The sequence below is a fragment of the Mobula birostris genome, chromosome 30 (assembly GCF_030028105.1).
Source record: "Mobula birostris isolate sMobBir1 chromosome 30, sMobBir1.hap1, whole genome shotgun sequence".
NCBI lineage: Eukaryota > Metazoa > Chordata > Chondrichthyes > Myliobatiformes > Myliobatidae > Mobula > Mobula birostris.
Window position 1 is genome coordinate 30,863,432 of NC_092399.1, and position 18,284 is coordinate 30,881,715.

The 18,284-nt window shown below is 42.7% G+C and overlaps 1 protein-coding gene across 3 annotated transcripts in view; it reads right to left on the reverse strand.

The window, feature by feature from the left end:
• Positions 1–18,284, reverse strand: part of inpp5b (inositol polyphosphate-5-phosphatase B) — a 189,972-nt gene that overhangs the window by 99,800 nt on the left and 71,888 nt on the right. Inside the window, exon 1 of one of the 3 annotated variants that reach the window (XM_072247160.1) lies at positions 7,749–7,838. The exons of the other annotated variants lie outside the window; for them this stretch is intronic. Within the exon in view, the coding sequence (XP_072103261.1) occupies positions 7,749–7,776 (28 nt within the window). The 5' untranslated portion in view covers positions 7,777–7,838. Of the gene's footprint in view, positions 1–7,748; positions 7,839–18,284 lie in introns of those variants that run through there. 3 annotated transcript variants of the gene reach the window in all.

Genomic DNA, 18,284 nt, shown 5'->3' on the forward strand with positions numbered 1-18,284 from the left:
TCGCAAGGCGGCAGGCCCCGACGGAGTACCCGCTAAGGCTCTGAAAACGTGTGCCAACCGACTGGCGGGTGTATTCAAGGACATTTTAAACCTCTCATTGCTATGGTCAGATATTTCCGCCAGCTTCAAAAGGGCAACAATTACATCAGTGCCCAAGATGATTAGTGTGTGCTGCCTTAAAGATTATCATCCAGTCGCACTCACATCTTTGGTGAAATGCTTACAGAGGTTGGCCATGGCTAGAATCAACTCCTGCCTCAGCAAGGACCTGGACCCACTGCAATTTGCCTATCGCCACAATAGGTCTACGGCAGACACAGTCTCAATGGCTCTTCACATGGCCTTAGACCACCTGGACAATACAAACACCCTTGTCAGGATGCTGCTCGTCGACTATAGCTCAGTGTTTAACACCATCATTCCTATAGTCCTGATTGGTAAGCTATGGAACCTGGGTCACTGTACCTCCCTCTGCAATTGAATCCTCGACTTCCTAACCAGAAGACCACAATATGTGCATATTGGTATTAATACCTCCTCCTTGGTGACGATTCAATACTGGCGCACCTCAGCCCACTGCTCTACCCCCTCTATACCCACGACTGTGTGGCCAGGCATAGCTGAAATGTCATCTATAAACTTCCTGATGATACAACCATTTTTGACAGAATCTCAGATGGCGATGAAAGAGCATACAGGAGCAAGATATACCAGCTAGTTGAGTGGTGTCACAGCAACAACCTTGCGCTCGGGGTCAGTAAGACCAAAGAGCTGACTGTGGACTTCAGAAAGGGTAGGACAAGGGATCATGAACCAATCCTCAAAGAGCGATCAGAGTGGAGAGAGTGAGCAGTTTCAAGTTCCTGGGTGCCAGTATCTCAGCGGATCTAACTGGGTCTTAACATATCGATGCAGCTGTAAAGAAAATAAAACAGTGGCTATATTTCATTAGGAGTTTGAGGAGATTTGGTTTGTGACCCAAGACACCCAAAAACTTTTACAGAAGTACCATGGAGAGCAATCTGACAGGCTGCATCACCGTCTGATATGGTGGAGGGTTGGGGTTACTTCAGAGCATCAGAAACTGTAGAAAGTTGTAAAATTAGTCAGCTGCATCTTGGGTACTAGCCTCCATAGTATCCAAGACACGCTCAAGGAGCGGTGTCTCAGAAAGGCAGTGTCCATCATTAAGGGCCCTCATCACCCAGGACATGCCTTCCTCTCCATGATACCATCAGGAAGGAGGTACAGAAGCCTGAAGGCACACACTCAACGATTCAGGAACAGCTCCTTCCCTCTATCATCCAATTTCTAAAGGAACACTGAACCCATGAGAACTACCTCACTCTTATTATTGTTACTGCACTATTTTTAATTTAACTATTTAATGCGCAAATACTTATGTAATTGATTTACTTATTTTTTTCCTATATTGCCATGTATTGCATTGCATTGCTGCCCCTAAGTTAACAAATTTCACAAAATATGTCGGTGATATTAAACCTGATTCTGATTCCGATTTTTATTGTTTTTTATCACTGTCACTTGAGTCAATAGGGGCTGCGGTAGAGTGCATTTTGTGTCCATCCTGTCATTCTTCGGAATTCAGATGGTGCCGCTGTACGCTGTAAGTAGCGTCACTAGCAGGACAGCCCACTTGAAGTCGCGGCTGTGTTTCTCAATTTTTAGTTCACTTTGCAACTCTGTACACTGCACGATTGAATTATTGTGTTGTTCTTCCGCTCGTTCTGTTAATGCAAAGATTTATTCTTCGGACTTTTTTTTACTCATGATGGTGCTTTTGTAGGTTTTCGCAAGTTTTGCATTTCTTTTGATTAGTGGAAGACTTTACTCACCCCATTAACTCTTTTAATCGCTCACACATTTGATCAATCAGACCATGTGGTCTTGTATCTAAATCAGTAGCGACCATTTTTCTCGAACTTAATACATGCCATCCTGTTCTTAATAAACTTAACATTGTGGGTAATTTTTGCCTAGACTCTTTCATTCACTTTGTCAAACTGAGTTGTTTATTCAGGCAAGCGTTATTAGTAAATTTCACAACTTTAGCCATTATTTTGATTCGATCTTAATTTATACGTACTTTTATCACTTTGACCAAGATCTTGAAATATTAATCGATTGTAACCAAATAGATTACTCCAGCAACAAAATAGATCACAATCACATAAATTGATTCAAGAAACAAAGAGGTCGCCACCAAACAGACTGTACAAACACTATTTTCACAAGGTACCAAAAATAGACCGCCATGTGACCGAAATAGATTGTAACCAAATAAGTTAGGACCTATAGATTGCAACCAATATTCTCACAGCTTTTTTTTCTTTTTAAACAGTAATGCAGTGGTCCTCAATACTGATTTCCATCCGATATTTAAAGCCAGAACTTTTCTCTCAGACATCAGTTCTTAACCCTTCTGTTGTGTACTAAATAGGCCCTCTTTTGTCTTTGAGTGCAACAAACTTTAAACTCTGCAATATCCTGTTGCTGACTACACCAAAATTGTTGGATTCTGGTGTCTCAATCCAAGGTTCCTGTAAAAGTCAAGAGCGAGGCATGAAACGTCGCTTCACGATCGTCTCATTAAGAGTTGACAGAACAAGAACAGAGCAGTGACAGGGTGTCTTACTACTTGAAGAGGAGAGGATCTAAAGATAGCACGTAACATAGAACAGCTCCTGTTATACCCAAAAGATTAAAGAAAAATCGATAGATAACAATATTTCAATTAGAAAACACTTATTCAAAACTGCAGTAAAAGTTAACCAATGTGAAAATACAAGCCACTTTTTGCAGATCCTCCAAAGCTTTCCATAATTATAGTTATATAACCACAAAAGGCAAATTAAACTGTTATGCATATAAAGGTTACTTAAAATACAAGTAGATAATTAATTGGAAAGCTGCAAAGAAAATGACAATTAAACAGTCAGATTTAACAAAGACTTGCCTTTTATGGATCTTACAGTTTTATGGTAACCCTGCTGTTTTAGTTAAAGATAATGCCCTATTTCATGCAGCTGATGGTGTATCAAGATGTCACACATCATAATCTCAAGATGTGCAAGAATGTAGAAACGTGCAGAAGTTATTCTGGATATCCTGCTCCAGAAAGTCTTATTAATAGCGCAGCTCAAAGGCAGACAAAAAAAAAGGACTCTAATTGCTTCTGTACTCCATGCTGAGAGCAAATGCTCACAAATTTACCCTAAAGGATGAATGGAATAAGGCATGCCCAATTTCTCCTGGCTCAGCAAATTATTCCTGGGTTGCTAAGAACAATGTTTCCCTCAGACACACATAAGACGAAAAAGCAATGTGTGCTACTTCGATCCTTCTGAAAACCAATGTCCTCTTTTGAGGATATCTATATATTAATCACCAGTCTAGCACTAAATAGAACTAGCTGTACATTCTACTGTGCTTCTGAAGTCCCAATACACAGATTATATACAAACAGAATTTTAGAAACAGGTTGTAATTTTTTGTCATTTGTATTATGTTATACAACTCCAAGACATTAAGAAATAGTTGAAATAAAAACAAGGGAGTCTAGAATAACATATCCAACCTCGTGTTTTAACTTAAACGAGGCCCGCACATATAACATAAAAACATAGAAAATAGGTGCAGGAGTAGGCCATTCGGCCCTTCGAGCCTGCACCGCCATTTATTATGATCATGGCTGATCACCCAACTCAGAACACCGCCCCAGCCTTCCCTCCATAACCCCTGACCCCCATAGCCACAAGGGCCATATCTAACTCCCTCTTAAATATAGCCAATGAACTGGCCTCAACTGTTTCCTGTGGCAGAGAATTCCACAGATTCACCACTCTCTGTGTGAAGAAGTTTTTCCTAATCTCGGTCCTAAAAGGCTTCCCCTCTATCCTCAAACTGTGACCCCTCGTTCTGGACTTCCCCAACATCGGGAACAATCTTCCTGCATCTAGCCTGTCCAATCCCCTTAGGATCTTATATGTTTCAATCAGATCCCCCCTCAATCTTCTAAATTCCAACGAGTACAAGCCCAGTTCATCCAGTCTTTCTTCATATGAAAGTCCTGCCATTCCAGGAATCAATCTGGTGAACCTTCTCTGTACTCCCTCTATGGCAAGGATGTCTTTCCTCAGATTAGGGGACCAAGACTGCACACAATACTCCAGGTGTGGTCTCACCAAGGCCTTGTACAACTGCAGTAGAACCTCCCTGCTCCTGTACTCAAATCCTCTCGCTATAAATGCCAGCATACCATTCGCCTTTTTCACCGCCTGCTGTACCTGCATGCCCACTTTCAATGACTGGTGTATAATGACACCCAGGTCACGTTGCACCTCCCCTTTTCCTAACCGGCCACCATTCAGATAATAATCTGTTTTCCTATTTTTGCCACCAAAGTGGATAACGTGGTGATGTGATAACGTATGCCATTTATGTACTTTTATATATAGCCCACAATTCATTATGTAAACAAGGAATGCTTAATCAAGCAATATATTTACAATATTAGTCAAATATTAAATACACAGCTGTATACTTAGCTATAAACTCCAACTCAATATGGAATGCACCTCAGCTATATACACAATATATAATAAAATTATTATGCAGACATTCACAGCACAGTTAATTTTAAATTGTCCCATTTAAGCCTAAAAGTTTAATTGCTATGGAGACTTTCTTACTCTTGTGGGATAATGTCTTTCTTGACAAAGGGGGTCACTCTGCTTGGCAGGTGAGACGTGGCTATCTCAGGATCTGGAGCCTCCTCCTTGCTGGTTGTAGGAGTTGACTCAGACTGTAGGAGGTGGGTCTGACCACCTTCCTCCTCCTCTTCTCAGCTTTTCTCTCTGGATCTTTGATTCTTGCTTCTCTCCTGGTCCAGTCGTCTTTCTCTCTCTTTCCTTCCCTTTTTCCTTTGATTTAGGATGTGCACTTTGATCGTGGCAATGTGCATTTCGTTCACTGGAATATTCTCTCATTTATCCTTCCGTTGCTCCCCTGACAAAATGATCTCCGCTTTTGGTTTCTTCATCCGCAACATCTTCTGACGAATTCTTTTTTTTCGTATCTCCAATGGTTCCTTTTTTTTTTGGCCCTCCATTCATCTTTGAATTGGTCTTTGCCTCTACTTTTACAAGCAGCTTTTCGTCTCCCGCTTGAAATTCGCACAATAGCCTCAATGCACGCAGAGTGGATTCTGGTTCTTTATACTCACAAAAGCTGAATGCTTGCAACTTTTCTGAATTTCCTTGAACTCTCTTCCAAGTTAAAACCAAGCCACGTTTCACAAGTAACTGTCTGATTAACATATCAGAAGTTTTCTCAGATATATTGCCTACAAAAACTGCTGCAGTACAACCACTGCTTTAGTCACCTTCACAATTCCTCTGAGCAGCATGGATCTTCCTTGGTCCAATATGCTTTTGAACAGAGACACAGAGGTCGGCACCAACACTTGCTTGCCCTCTGTTGGGCAACAGCTCATGGTGCACAGCATGGATACAGTTGTGGCATCATCCAGCATCTTTCTTAATTTCCTTTTAAGTTGCCTAAATTGTAGGGGAAGTGGCCTGCAAGTGGTGGATGGATCGCCAATCAAAGTTGTAGTTCTTTCAGCCAATCATGGCCCCACAATGCTGGGACTCTTTTTTTTAAACCACATACAACTCAATGTGACTTGTTGATTGTTGTATTTCACTGTTACAATTGTCATTCCCACAGAAATTAACTTTTCTCCAGTATAAGTTCTTAATTGGATATCTGCAGGCTTCAGTTCAGTATCTCGGAAATGCTGTTCAAACTCATCTTGTGGAATGACCGAAACAGCCGAGCCAGTGTTCAATTCCATTTTAATTAATTTGCTGCTCACTTCTGGAGAGCAACGCCATAATGCTTATCTATTACAAACACAAGCAAATCTGCAGATGCTGGAAATCTGAGCAACACACACAAAACGCGGGAGGAGCTCAGCTGGCCAGCCAGCATCTATGGAAAAGAGTGAACAGTCTACACTTCAGGCCGAGACGTGACGAGGCCCACTACAGGGCTTTATCAAATGCGAAGAATTGGTGACTCCCATCTTTCTAGCATTTTCATTTGTAATCTAAACACTCCTGATTCTTGAGCCTTCTGTTCTAATTGTACTTTGGAGTATCAGGCTGATACTATGCTTACATAAATGATAGCAATAAAAAAAATTGGAAGGCAAACAAAAAAAATTGAAGATGCTGCAAATCCAAAACAAAAATAGAAAATCAAGCTACAAGCATGGGGAGAGAAACACATTTCAGTCCAGTAACCTCTCTGTTGGAGCTGCTAAATATCTCCCGCATCTTACTGTATTATTTCAACAAACCAACTGATGTGATCAAAACAACTTTGTCTCAGATTCTAATATCTACATTTAAAACATCTTTCACTTCCAATTTGTTTTGTGTTAATAAAAAATTGCATTAAAATCTCTAAACACAGCTCATAATGTAACATAATAAAGAGAGCATACTCATACTTTGGAGCTCCTGATTTAAGTCACTGAACTTCCAAAACTGAAGAAGCTCCCTGTGCAGCACTGCAATTACTTCTGAACAGATTTAATTAAGTAGTGGATGTTTCAATACCTCGGCTGCTAACCTTGAGTTTGTACAGGGGCAAGGATTCCGGAAAGAAGACCTAAATAATGTCTCCTCTCAACTAGTATCAGCCAACCAAAGTATTTAAAATGGACAGTAACTTCATCAGATACTTTTGGAATGAATCTTATACACTTTGGGGAAACAGAACAAATATTCACCAAAGTTCTCTCTTTTCTTTAATCATCACAGACATTTTAAAGAATCAATAAACCATCATACCAATATTTGGGGGGTGATTATCGAACAACTTGAATGCTTAAATTCTAGTACCTGCTGTCCATTCATTTAATATCTATAATTTTCATCTCAAATAATCATAATGTTAACCAGTATAGGCCATCACTGACTATTGAGGAGGAACAACTGTGGAAAAAACTGGATTACGGTGAATCATACCTTCATTCACAGTTCCCAGAAACTAATGTAAACAAATTACTGAATGAACTCCATTTAAAAAGAACTAGCATTAAAATTGCAAGAGGAACTGAATTTGAAATTTAGCACCAACGTCACAAAACTTCTATTTTAGATCACAAGAACCACTGCAAATTTCTGCATGACTTCTTGCCTCATAAATTAATTAGGGGAAAAAAGCATTTGATCTCCAAGTTACAATTGTTCCAATGGAATTTCAGATCGCAAAGATGTTAGGCTATATTCAATTACAGATTGCACAAATGTTATGCCATATTCAATCTCCCTACGGTATAAAGTTGCTGCATTTTGATTGGGGTGTGTAGAAAACAAAGACGTAAATAAAGCTCTCTGACACGGTGCTCAAACCTGCTTGTGCCTGTGTTGATACATTCGTAAAAGTATGAAAACGCCCTAAAACAATATGCCACGGGCCATATTTCCAATATTCGGCACCTGAAAACTGTGTGCCCGGAAAAAAAAGTCCAATGTTTAACTTTCCATTCAGTCACAAAGCTGGTGTGCACACAACAGCCAAAGTCCTCGCCTAAACCGAAATCAGATACTGTGCACTCGTTCCCGTTCACTCGATACCTGTAAATAATGAACAAATCCCAGGAAGTACACGCTACAACGCCACAGCTCTGACTGAAAAGGGGGAAGTATTTCAACCTGAATTCGCAGCCACTTTTGTGGACATTTCACAGCTCAACGGGACTCTCTGCCATCAGGTTCTCAGCAAGTTCCTCATTATTGAAAGCCTGTATGACATCACTGAAACTGAGTTCTCAGCCCCAACTAATCAATCACTGAATTTGACACGAATCTATAGAAGTGAGCGGTGTGTATACAGAGGGTTCACAAAGGCATTTGGTAAACTCAGTGCAGTGTGTTGTTGGAATGCTTGCTCACTGGTCCAAATCTGCCACATTTGTTAATTCATTTAAGAAAAATCAAAACCTGCAGCCAAAAGGTAACAATAAACACAGGATATATTACAGATGTTGGAAAGCCATAGTAACACACACACAAAATGCTGGAGGAACTCAGCAAGTCAGGCAACATCTATTCCCCTCCATAAATACTGCCTGACCTGCTGAGTTCCTCCAGCATGCAGTTTGTGTTACTCTGCAAAAGGGACCGAATGACAGTGCTCATTTTCAGGCAAATAGTAAGCTTACTAATAGGTGCATCGTGCAAAATAATCAACACCCACCCTGCTCAGCAGCAGCGGCTTGCGCTGAACCAACAGGATCACACCGGCAGAAGCAAACTTAACACCTCTGTGGTTCAGAGCTTCTGAAGAGACCAGAAAGAAAATCGGCCCCCTTCCTGCATGAGGCTGGGTGGCCGCGTACCCGTTACACTCACCTTTCACTCAAGCTCTGGTGAGCATGCACTTCCTGTGGCTCCTCAGAGGAACAGTAATAGCAACGTGGGCTTTCTGCAAAGTGCCACACAGCCCTGACAAAGGCAGCGAGGGAAACAGGTCTCAATGACTGTCATTTCAGACTCATACCTAGAAACAGGCCAGGCATCCTCTGCATCTGCAGTCTTGGTTTGACTTTGTACTTGTAACACGCTATAAGGTTTCACTGCTAATGTCATGGGCTCTCTGTAATGTTCCACAGCTGAGGTAATGGCTTCTCTGTAGCAGCAGTGTTTGGGTTATGACTAGAGATAACGGGGCATGTTAGCCAATGAGAGGGACGTTGTTCTTTCTTGTGTGTCTGGGAGAGGGAACTCGCGGTCTTTTGCCGGGCAGAGATGAGGAGAGAAGACGCGAGTGGAGACGGTTAATATTCCGCCGGACGGAGTGGACCGGGAGCGAGGGTCCAAAGGTCAGCGACGATCAGAGGCGGTCGACGGTGGACGAACAGCCTTATCGGAGAGCTCCAACATTTACGCATGAGACTCTTTCATGAGAATGGGCCCTTTTCTTTTTTTTTGTTTCTTCACAAACCATATAGTCAAGTTGAGAATTATAAAGCTTAATCGTTTAATCGCATATTGTGCACTGTTTGTTATTTTGTGGTACTGATTTGTAACGGGACACATCACGCAGCATCCACACAAACAAGATTTCTTAAATTTGGGCAGGCAGGGGGCTATCATCCGCTAGACTAAGCCGCCAGCAAAACCGAGAGCTACAAACTGCTTGTGTGAAATCCCGACATGAATATTAAGGTACATGAATGATTTCTTCTGATCACTACACAAAGCAGCTTAAAGTATTGTATATGCTGCTGAATATCTAATATTAGCAACTTACAAAAAGTAAGCTACAGAAATATAACATTTTTCACATGGAATTTGACTTCTCTGAAGTAAAAAGAAAAAGATTAGGTCATGTGTATATCAAAACCACGAAATATACAGCGAATGCACTACTCGCATCAAACCAAATCAGCAGGGATCGTGCTGGGAAGCCCGCAAATGTCACCACACTTCTTGCGTCAACACAGCTCAGCCACTAATGGTATAACTTTAGACTGTAGGAGGAAACTGAAGCAGCCAGAGGAAACCCAGGCGGTCGCAGGGAGAATGCACAAATGCTTCATCTTGGTTAGACTGTCCATCAAATAACCATTCATGCTAATCCCATTTACCAGCACTTGATCTTTATATCTTGGCAACTCAAATGATGACCCAGACAGCTTCCTCTACCTACCACCCCTCAGGCAAGTACATCCAGACTGCAACCACCATCTGGGTGAGACTATTTTTTTCTGCAGGACCTTCCAACCCTTCCATTCTTCTGAAACCTATACTTTAAAACATCTTCATTATGAGAACAAGTTTGCTGAATATCCACCTTATCCATGAATGACCTCCATAATTTTGTACATCTTTATCTGGTCCCATCTCAGCCTCCAGACTCCCATTGTTATTTATTTATTTATTGAGAAACAGCGCAGAATAGGCCCTTTCAGCCCCTCGAGCCATGTTGGCCCAGCAAACCCAGATTTAACCTGAGCCTAATCAAAGGGCAATCTACAATGACCGATTAACCAACCGACCAGTATGTCTTTGGACTGTGGGAGGAAACCGGAGCACCCAGAGGAAACCCACGCGATCATGGGACAAATACACAAACTCCTTACAGGAAATGAACTTGGGCCACTGGTACTGTAAAGCATGGTGCTAACCACTACGCTACAGTGCTACCCCAGCCACATCCTGGTAAGCCTCTGGGCACCCTGCCTAGTGCAATCACATCCTTCCTATTGTGCAGGAGCCAAAACTGCACACTACCCTCCAACCACAGACTAATCAAGTTTTATAAAGTCATTTCAAGACATACTAGATCTTAGAACACTACAGTTCGGTCCACGATGCTGTGCCCACTTTATAATCAATCTAACTCTACCCTCCTATGAAGCCCTTCATTTTTCTTTCATCCATGTATCTACCTAAGAATTTATTGAATACCCTTAATGTATCTGCCTCTACTACCACCCCGGTAATGAATGCCATGCACCCTCCACTCTCTGTATAAAAACTCTCTGTACCTCTGATATCCACCCCCACTCCCCCGACACTTTCCTCCAATCGCCATAAAATTAAGCTCTCAAAGCGCAAGTTCTAGCCAATGAAGGCTAGCAGCCCACCCACCTTCTTCACCATTTTATCTACCTGTGCATTCACCTTCAGAGGTCCACACATGCATATCAATTTCAGTGGTTCCCCACCTTTATTTATGCATTAACTGAGGGGTCCGTGGACCCAGGTTGGGAACTCCTATATTCTTATTGTGTATGACAAAAAGTAAGTGTCCCAGCACAAATACCTGTGTTATACACTGTCACAACCTTCCAACCACAAAAGCAAATCTACACTATCACCTGGTATCTACTGTAACTAAGCAAACATTGGATCCAATTTGCCAACGAGCCTTGGATCCCATTGATTTAGATTTAGATTATGAGGACACGCAGTCCTCTTTTATTGTCATTTAGTAATGCATGCATTAAGAAATGATACAATGATTTTCCAGAATGATATCACGGAAACACATGACAAACCGACTTAAAAACTAGCAAAAGCCACATAATTATAACATATAGTTACAACAGTGCAAAGCAATACCGTAATTTGATAAGAACAGACCATGGCACGGTAAAAGTCTCAAAGTCTTTCAAAAGTCCCATCATCTCACACAGACAGTAAACCTCCAGCGCCGCCAACTTGCCGATGCAGCATCCCGGAAGCATCCGACCACAGGCTGACTCCGAGTCCGTCCGAAAACTCCGAGCCTCCGACCAGCTCTCGACACCGAGCACCGAGCGCCATCTCTGCCGAGCACTTCGACCCCGGCCCTGGCAACAGGCAATAGGCAAAGCCGAGGATTTGGGGCCTTCATCTCCAGAGATTCTCGATCGCACAGTAGCAGCGGCAGCGAAACGAGCATTTTCAGAAGTTACTCCAGGTGTTCCTCCATGCTTCTCACGGCTGTCTCCATCAAATCAGGATTGTGCATGGACCCCCTAGTTAACACATACGATATTCATTCGGAACGGCCACGCGCACTGCGTCGCGCCGCCATCTTCTCCTCCCTGCTTTCTTCAAATGCCTTAATACAGTCCTTGTAGACTACATCAACAACACTGCCCCAATATATTTTGTTATTCTTTAAAAATATCAAATTAGTCAGGTAGAATTTCCCACAACTAAAGCCATTTAGAGCAGCTTTTGGTGCTCAGTTAGCGGAATGTCAGCCTGAATTAACTGACAAGGTTTTAATTGCGTGTGTTTTCAATTACTAGTTTGGAAATGTTTATGTATGGGTGTATGTAGGTTTGAAACATACTATAGGTGAGTAGCTTCTATTTAAATTGAACCTTATTCAAATCCATTCCCCTCTTAACTCCCTGATCTCCTAGTGAACATCTCCAACTGCCTGTCTTTTAACACTTGTTAAATTCTTGAAATCTACCTCTGACCGAGTGTTAGGTAGCTATTCTAGAACTTCTGGACCTATAGCCTATCTTCGTCTTTTGATTAGCAAGGGTGTCAATGATTACGAGGAGAAGGCAGGAGAATGGAGTTGAAGGGGACAATACACCAGCCATGATTGAATGGCAGAGAAGACTTGACAAGGCAAATGAACTAACTCTGCTCCTATGCTATTATACTAACTATATCTGAGGGGTGGAGAATCTGGAGGTTTAGAGAGGAAGTTGTAATTGTCAGAACCTTTATAGTTGAATGCTTGGTTCTTAATTGTGGAACAAAAGAAAGAAGTAGGAAGACTAACTCTTCCTACAGTCACGAGAGCCTTAACCTCAATCAATCCTGTTCTGGATCTCTGCAAAATGAGCAAGGAACATCCCCCACACCACCCCCACCACGTCAACTGAGTCATTCTCTAGCCTTTGCTCACACATACACCATCAATAAGCACTATGTTTTTTATCAGACATTTCAATTTTTGTGCCGTCAACTCTCCCCCAAACTTGTCAAAAGCTAACCGGCAACATCACTGGCCAAGCGAGGCAAACTCTGCTTGACATTAGTGTAAGCCCCATTGATGCAGCCTCCGCTAGGGAAAATAACATTAGGAAGCACACTGGAAGCAGCAGGATGTGGAGTCTAGAGCAAGGTAGTTCCGGGCTGGAACAGGAGGCTTGAGGTAAATGGAATCATAGAACGAGAACTCAAGAGATGGAGCAAGGGTCCAGGGGTAAAAGGATGCAGAACTCAAAATCTATTGCTGAGAACCAGGCTCACATATTGCTATCAGTGAGGGAGGGATGGACAGCAAGGACATGGAAATTTCATTGGGGAAGGGTAGGATGCACTTACTCCAGCAGTTTTTTGAAAAGGTCCCATGTGGAAGGCTGATCCAAAAGGGGTCAGGAGAACTAGGCTACTAATACACCCTGTGGCCACTTTATCACATACACATGCACACCTGCTCGTTAATGTAAATATCTAATCAGCCAATCCTGTGGCAGTAACTCAATGCATAAAAGCATGCAGACGTGGTTAAGAGGTTCAGTTGTTGTTAAGACTAAATATCGGAATGGGAAAGAAATGTGATCATACGGTGTGTGCTCACTGGTGCATAATTTCTTGGATTATTCCTATTGCCCTTTTTAAACAAGGGAAAACATTAGCTAATTCTTCATCCTTAGGACCTCACCCGTGGCTAGAGGATATGAAGGTATTTGTGAAGACCCAGCAATTTCCTCTCTTGTCTCTTTCAATAGCCTGGGACAGATCCCACCTGGCCCCGGAGATATCCACCATAATGTTCTTCAATACACCCAACACCACTTCCTTGATCTCAACATGCACTAGATTATGGGCATATCTCACACTGATTTCATTTTCCTCCATGTCTTTCTCCTTGGTGAGTACTGATGAAAAGTACTCATGTGGGACCTCACCCACATCCTCAGCTCCAAGCACAAATCCTCTCCATTATTCTTGTATGACCCTGCACTTTCCCTAGCTAACCTCTTGTTTTCAATATATCTATATTAAATGACCTTGGACATCCCCTAATTCAGCCCTCCAAGGACATTTCATGGCCATATTAATTGTTCCTTTAATTTTTTTCCCCTGCTTTTTTTTTATACCCCTTAAGGGCCCCGTCTGATTCCTGCGTCGTAAACTTACATTGGCTTTTCTTTTCCCTTTTAACTAAACTTATGATTTCTCGTCATCTAAGGATCCTGAATCTTAATAACTTTGATCTTCCTCTTTTGTGGAATGTGATCATCCTGAATTCTAATTTGCTGAGCATTAAACAATTCCCACATGCTAGATGTGGACATGTCCAACAGCACTGCCCCATTCTACTATCCCCAGCCAGCTCCTGTCTAATAATGTTGCAAACTACTTTCCTCACATTTAGCATCATCCCCTCATACTTATCCTTAATCGTAACTATCATAAAATCTAAGGAACTGCGATCACTTTTCCCAAAATGCACTCCAATCACCTGGCCAATCTCAGCTCCCAAAACAAAGTCCAGTATGGCTTCTCCTCTAGTTGGACTAAATACATACTGTTTCATGGAAGTCTCCTGGATTAGCATGGGGGGTCATAGGTAACATGGGGAAGGCAGGAAAATGGGGTTGAGAGGGATAATAAATCAGCCATGATGGAATGGTGGAGCAGACCTGATGGGCCAAATGGCCTAATTCTGCTTCTATATACCTAACAAACTCTGCCCTGCCCTGATGCACTGATCAGTGGGGAAGTTGGCATCTCCGCTATGACACTATTGCTGCTGCTTTTACATCATTTCAAAATCTGCTGATATATCTGTAACTCTTTCCCCCACTGGTTGTTAAGGGACCCAAAACTATAAGCCATCAGAATTATTGCACCTTTCTTATTTTTCAGCTTTAGTCATACTGCCTCAGAAGATGAGCCCACTAGTACATCCTCTCTGAGTGCAGTCCAACTGCGACATTCTGCCTGATTGACTGCTCCACATCCTTTATGTCCAAGATATTGAAACCTGGAATGCTGAACTGCCAGTCCCATCTCTCTCTCAACTAAATCTCTCTACTGGCCACAACCTCAGAGTTCCAGGGACCGTCTTCTTTCTTCTTCTTTTGCCCGTTACGCTGCTGGCGCCTGGGGCGGCAATGGAGATGCCCATCTCTGATAGTGTTCACGACTTCCTTCATCATGTCAGTACCTTCCTCTCAGCTTTCACTCCTGTCAGACATGCAGGTCCTGGCTGGAACCTCAGGAACACCGTCATACACAGATGTAGAAGGACTCTTCATTGCTGTTTCCATAACAGTTTTGCTTGGCCAGTCAGGGTTGCTAGCTCTGAGCTGAACCACCAAACCTGGAGGACTGGCGGACTGCTCTTCAGTCTGGCCTCTAGTCTTTCACCTATTTGGCCATGGGTGACCCTACCAAGATTAAAGTCTGTCATGAGCCTTGTGGCCCATCAGGCCGGTGCTTATGCCAGTTTCCAACCCTACCAAGAGCCAAAGCATAAAACCCTGCCTCCAGCCAACATAGCTCTCCGGGTCAGTGAGGCACACACAAGCCTCCAAACTATGACAAGGTTGTGGTCCTCTTGGAGGTCCATGCAGTGTGCCAGGCTCCAAGATTTTCAGCCTTACTCACAGTACTTCTTGCATCGAAATCGACACACTTCAGCCCACTGTGTTCATTTACCTGGCCCTGCCTCTCTCTCTTATCAGGCTTACTCTGCCAACATTATACCTTCCTCTCAATCTCCTCCCCTACTGACCCATTACTCTAGGTCGCTCCCATCACACTCGCATAAACCCTCCTGAATAGACTACAAGCAGAACATCATTAATCTCTTTGTGCCTGCTCCACTATTCAATCAAAAGTATGGCCAGTATTTCTGCTCAGCTCCATTTCCCACATTAACTTATACCTTATTATTTCCTTTATATAGAAAAACCCATTGACTTCAGTAATGAATATACTCATTGACCGAGTCTCCATTGTCCTCTGAGGTCCAGAATTCCGAGGATTTACCACCTTCTGGGTAAAGGAATTTCTTCCTAACTTTATTCAGAATGGCCAGTTCCTTAAATCTGAGTTATAACCCTTGGTTCACAACACACACCAGCCAAGAGGAAACCTTAACTTTATATCAATAGAGCCTCATAAAATTAAGTACACTTCAGTACTATTACCTTTCTTTCTTCTATACTCTAGGTAATATGGGCCCAGTTTGCATAACCTTTCTTCATGCAATATCTGAGGAATTAAATCTGGTGAAAATAGAAGTACACTGCTCCTGAGGTAGGGAGAGCATTATTCCAGATGCCCACTAGTGTGTCCTCAACGAGTGCAGTCTCCCCAAGCTTTGATACGTCTGAGTAGAATGTCTCTGATCTTTGGTTCAAATTCTCTTGCCAAAAAAAAAGGTCGACGTCTTCGCAACTGAACCTACTCATTAGTGATCTGTACATAAGCACACCCAGGTTCCCTTCCCGTCTCAATCATTCGCCCTTCAAGATTAAGGATAAAGATTAGCTTTATTTGCCACATATACATCGGAACATACGGTGAAATGCGTTGCTCGTGCCAAATCAAATCAGCCAAGATTGTGGTGGGCAGCCTGCAAGAGTCACCACGCTTCCAGTGCCACACAGCGTGCTCACGATTCACTAACCCTAACCATGCATCTTTGGAATGTTGCAGGGAACCGCAGCACCCAGAGGAAACATGCGTGGTCACGGGAAAATGTACAAGCTCCTTACAGGTGGCGGTGGGAATCGAACCCCGATCTTACAGCTGGCATACCGTGAAGTGTGGCACTAACCACAATGCGGCCGTGCCACCCTGCTTAAATAGTACAGCAAGGATGGATGGAGAGTTTTCCAAAGGAGTTTGCGAGCACAGAACTTCAGTGATAACCTGGTGCCATTAGAACGTAATAAAACTATGGCGCTCGAACCGCTACAATGAAAGGTTTGAGGTGATAAGAACCCACCCATGTATGGGCTATGTAGAACCAAAAGAGGTGTGAACAGTGTTAAGAGAAAAAGTTGCGGTATAGTGTATTAAAAGATTCTACACTATCCTGTGGTTGAATTATTTAGAAATAAATCTACCTTCACGATCTAAGAAAACCTGCAGTAGCAGTGATTTCCCTTTTCTGATTATGAAAGACATCGGAGGTAAAAGAGCTGCCACCTTCATATGGTTGGCAGTGTAGGTCTGAGGCCCAAGTGCTTGACTCCTGATCTTAATTTTATCCGTTTATATTTTCATATTTCCTTACAACACACGAGGAAGCCCTCAGACCACGGAGGCTTTGCTGACTCACAGAGCGTCACAGTCACCCCACTAAACTTTCCACCATCAATTTCAACCCATATTTTCCGGAGATCCCACCACCCACCTACACTAGCGGTAATTTTTACAGTGGTCAATTAACTGACCAACTCGCATCTTTAAGTCATGGCAAGAAGCTGAAGCACCTAGAACGACAACCCATGAGTTTGACGGCAGAACGTGCAAACACCTTCAATACAGTACCAGAGATCTATACTGAACACTGGTCACTGGGGACCCAGGGGCCCGGCTATTATAGAAGCATCACTGTGTCACCCTAAGGTTAGAAATGAAATCATGACCTTATGAACCTTCATGCATTCCATATGGGAATTGAATAGACAATCTCCGGCTCGTCCATTTAACAAACAGTAGGAGAATATAATCGGGTGGCACATAGCATAGTGGTTAGTACAATGCTATTCGTCGTCGTCGTGGCTATCCCTCGAGGTCGAGGATGATGGTCTTCGTTCTGTGGATCTACTTATGGGCTCTCAACTGGCTTATGAGTCCAATCTTGGCTTTGAAACTTCTTCTGCAGTCAGGACAGGTAGTTCCAGATGGCAGATCGGGCTTTGGTTGTTGCTGCCTCTTTCCATTTTCTTCCCTTTTCTTCTAATTCTGCACATCTGTTGGCTTCAAAAGTTGCTGTTCCTTCTCGGATGATGGCTTGCCAGAGTTTGCTGTCCTTGGCACTGGTTTCCTAATTGCTGATGTCAATGTTACATTTTTTCATGTTGGCTTTTAAGACGACTTTGAATCTCTTCTGTTGTCTGCCTCTTTTATGTTTGCCTTCTTTAAGCTGGCAGTAGAAGATTTGTTTTGGCAGACGTTCGTCTTTCATCCGAACAACATGATCCTTCCATCTTAGTTGGTTCTTGATGACGTAGGCTTCAATGCTTGTTGTTTTTACTTCATTTAGAATGCTGACGTGGGTTCTTCTATCTTCCCAGCTGATATTTAAGATGTTTCGAAGACAGCGTTGATGGAACTTTTCAAGTGCCTTCAGATGTTGTCGGTATGTTGTCCAGGTTTCTGATGCACACAGGAACATTGGGATTACCACTGCCTTGTACGCTAACGTTTTGGTGTCTGTTCAGATGTCAAGATCATGGAAGACTCTTGTTCGGAGAAGTCCAAAAGCTGTTCCAGCGCATTTAAGACGATGTTGGATCTCATCATTAAGGTCGACATTGGAGGAGAGGTGACTTCCAAGATACGGAATGTGGTCCACGTTTTCCACGGTTATTTCGCCAAGTTGAATTGATGGTTCTATCCGATTTTTCTCAGTTAATGATGGTTGATAGATGATCTGAGTCTTCTTGGAATGCTATCATAGTGCCAGTGACCTGGGTTCAATTCCCGCTGCTGTCTGCGAGGAGTTTGTATGTTCTCTCTGTAACCGCATGGATTTCC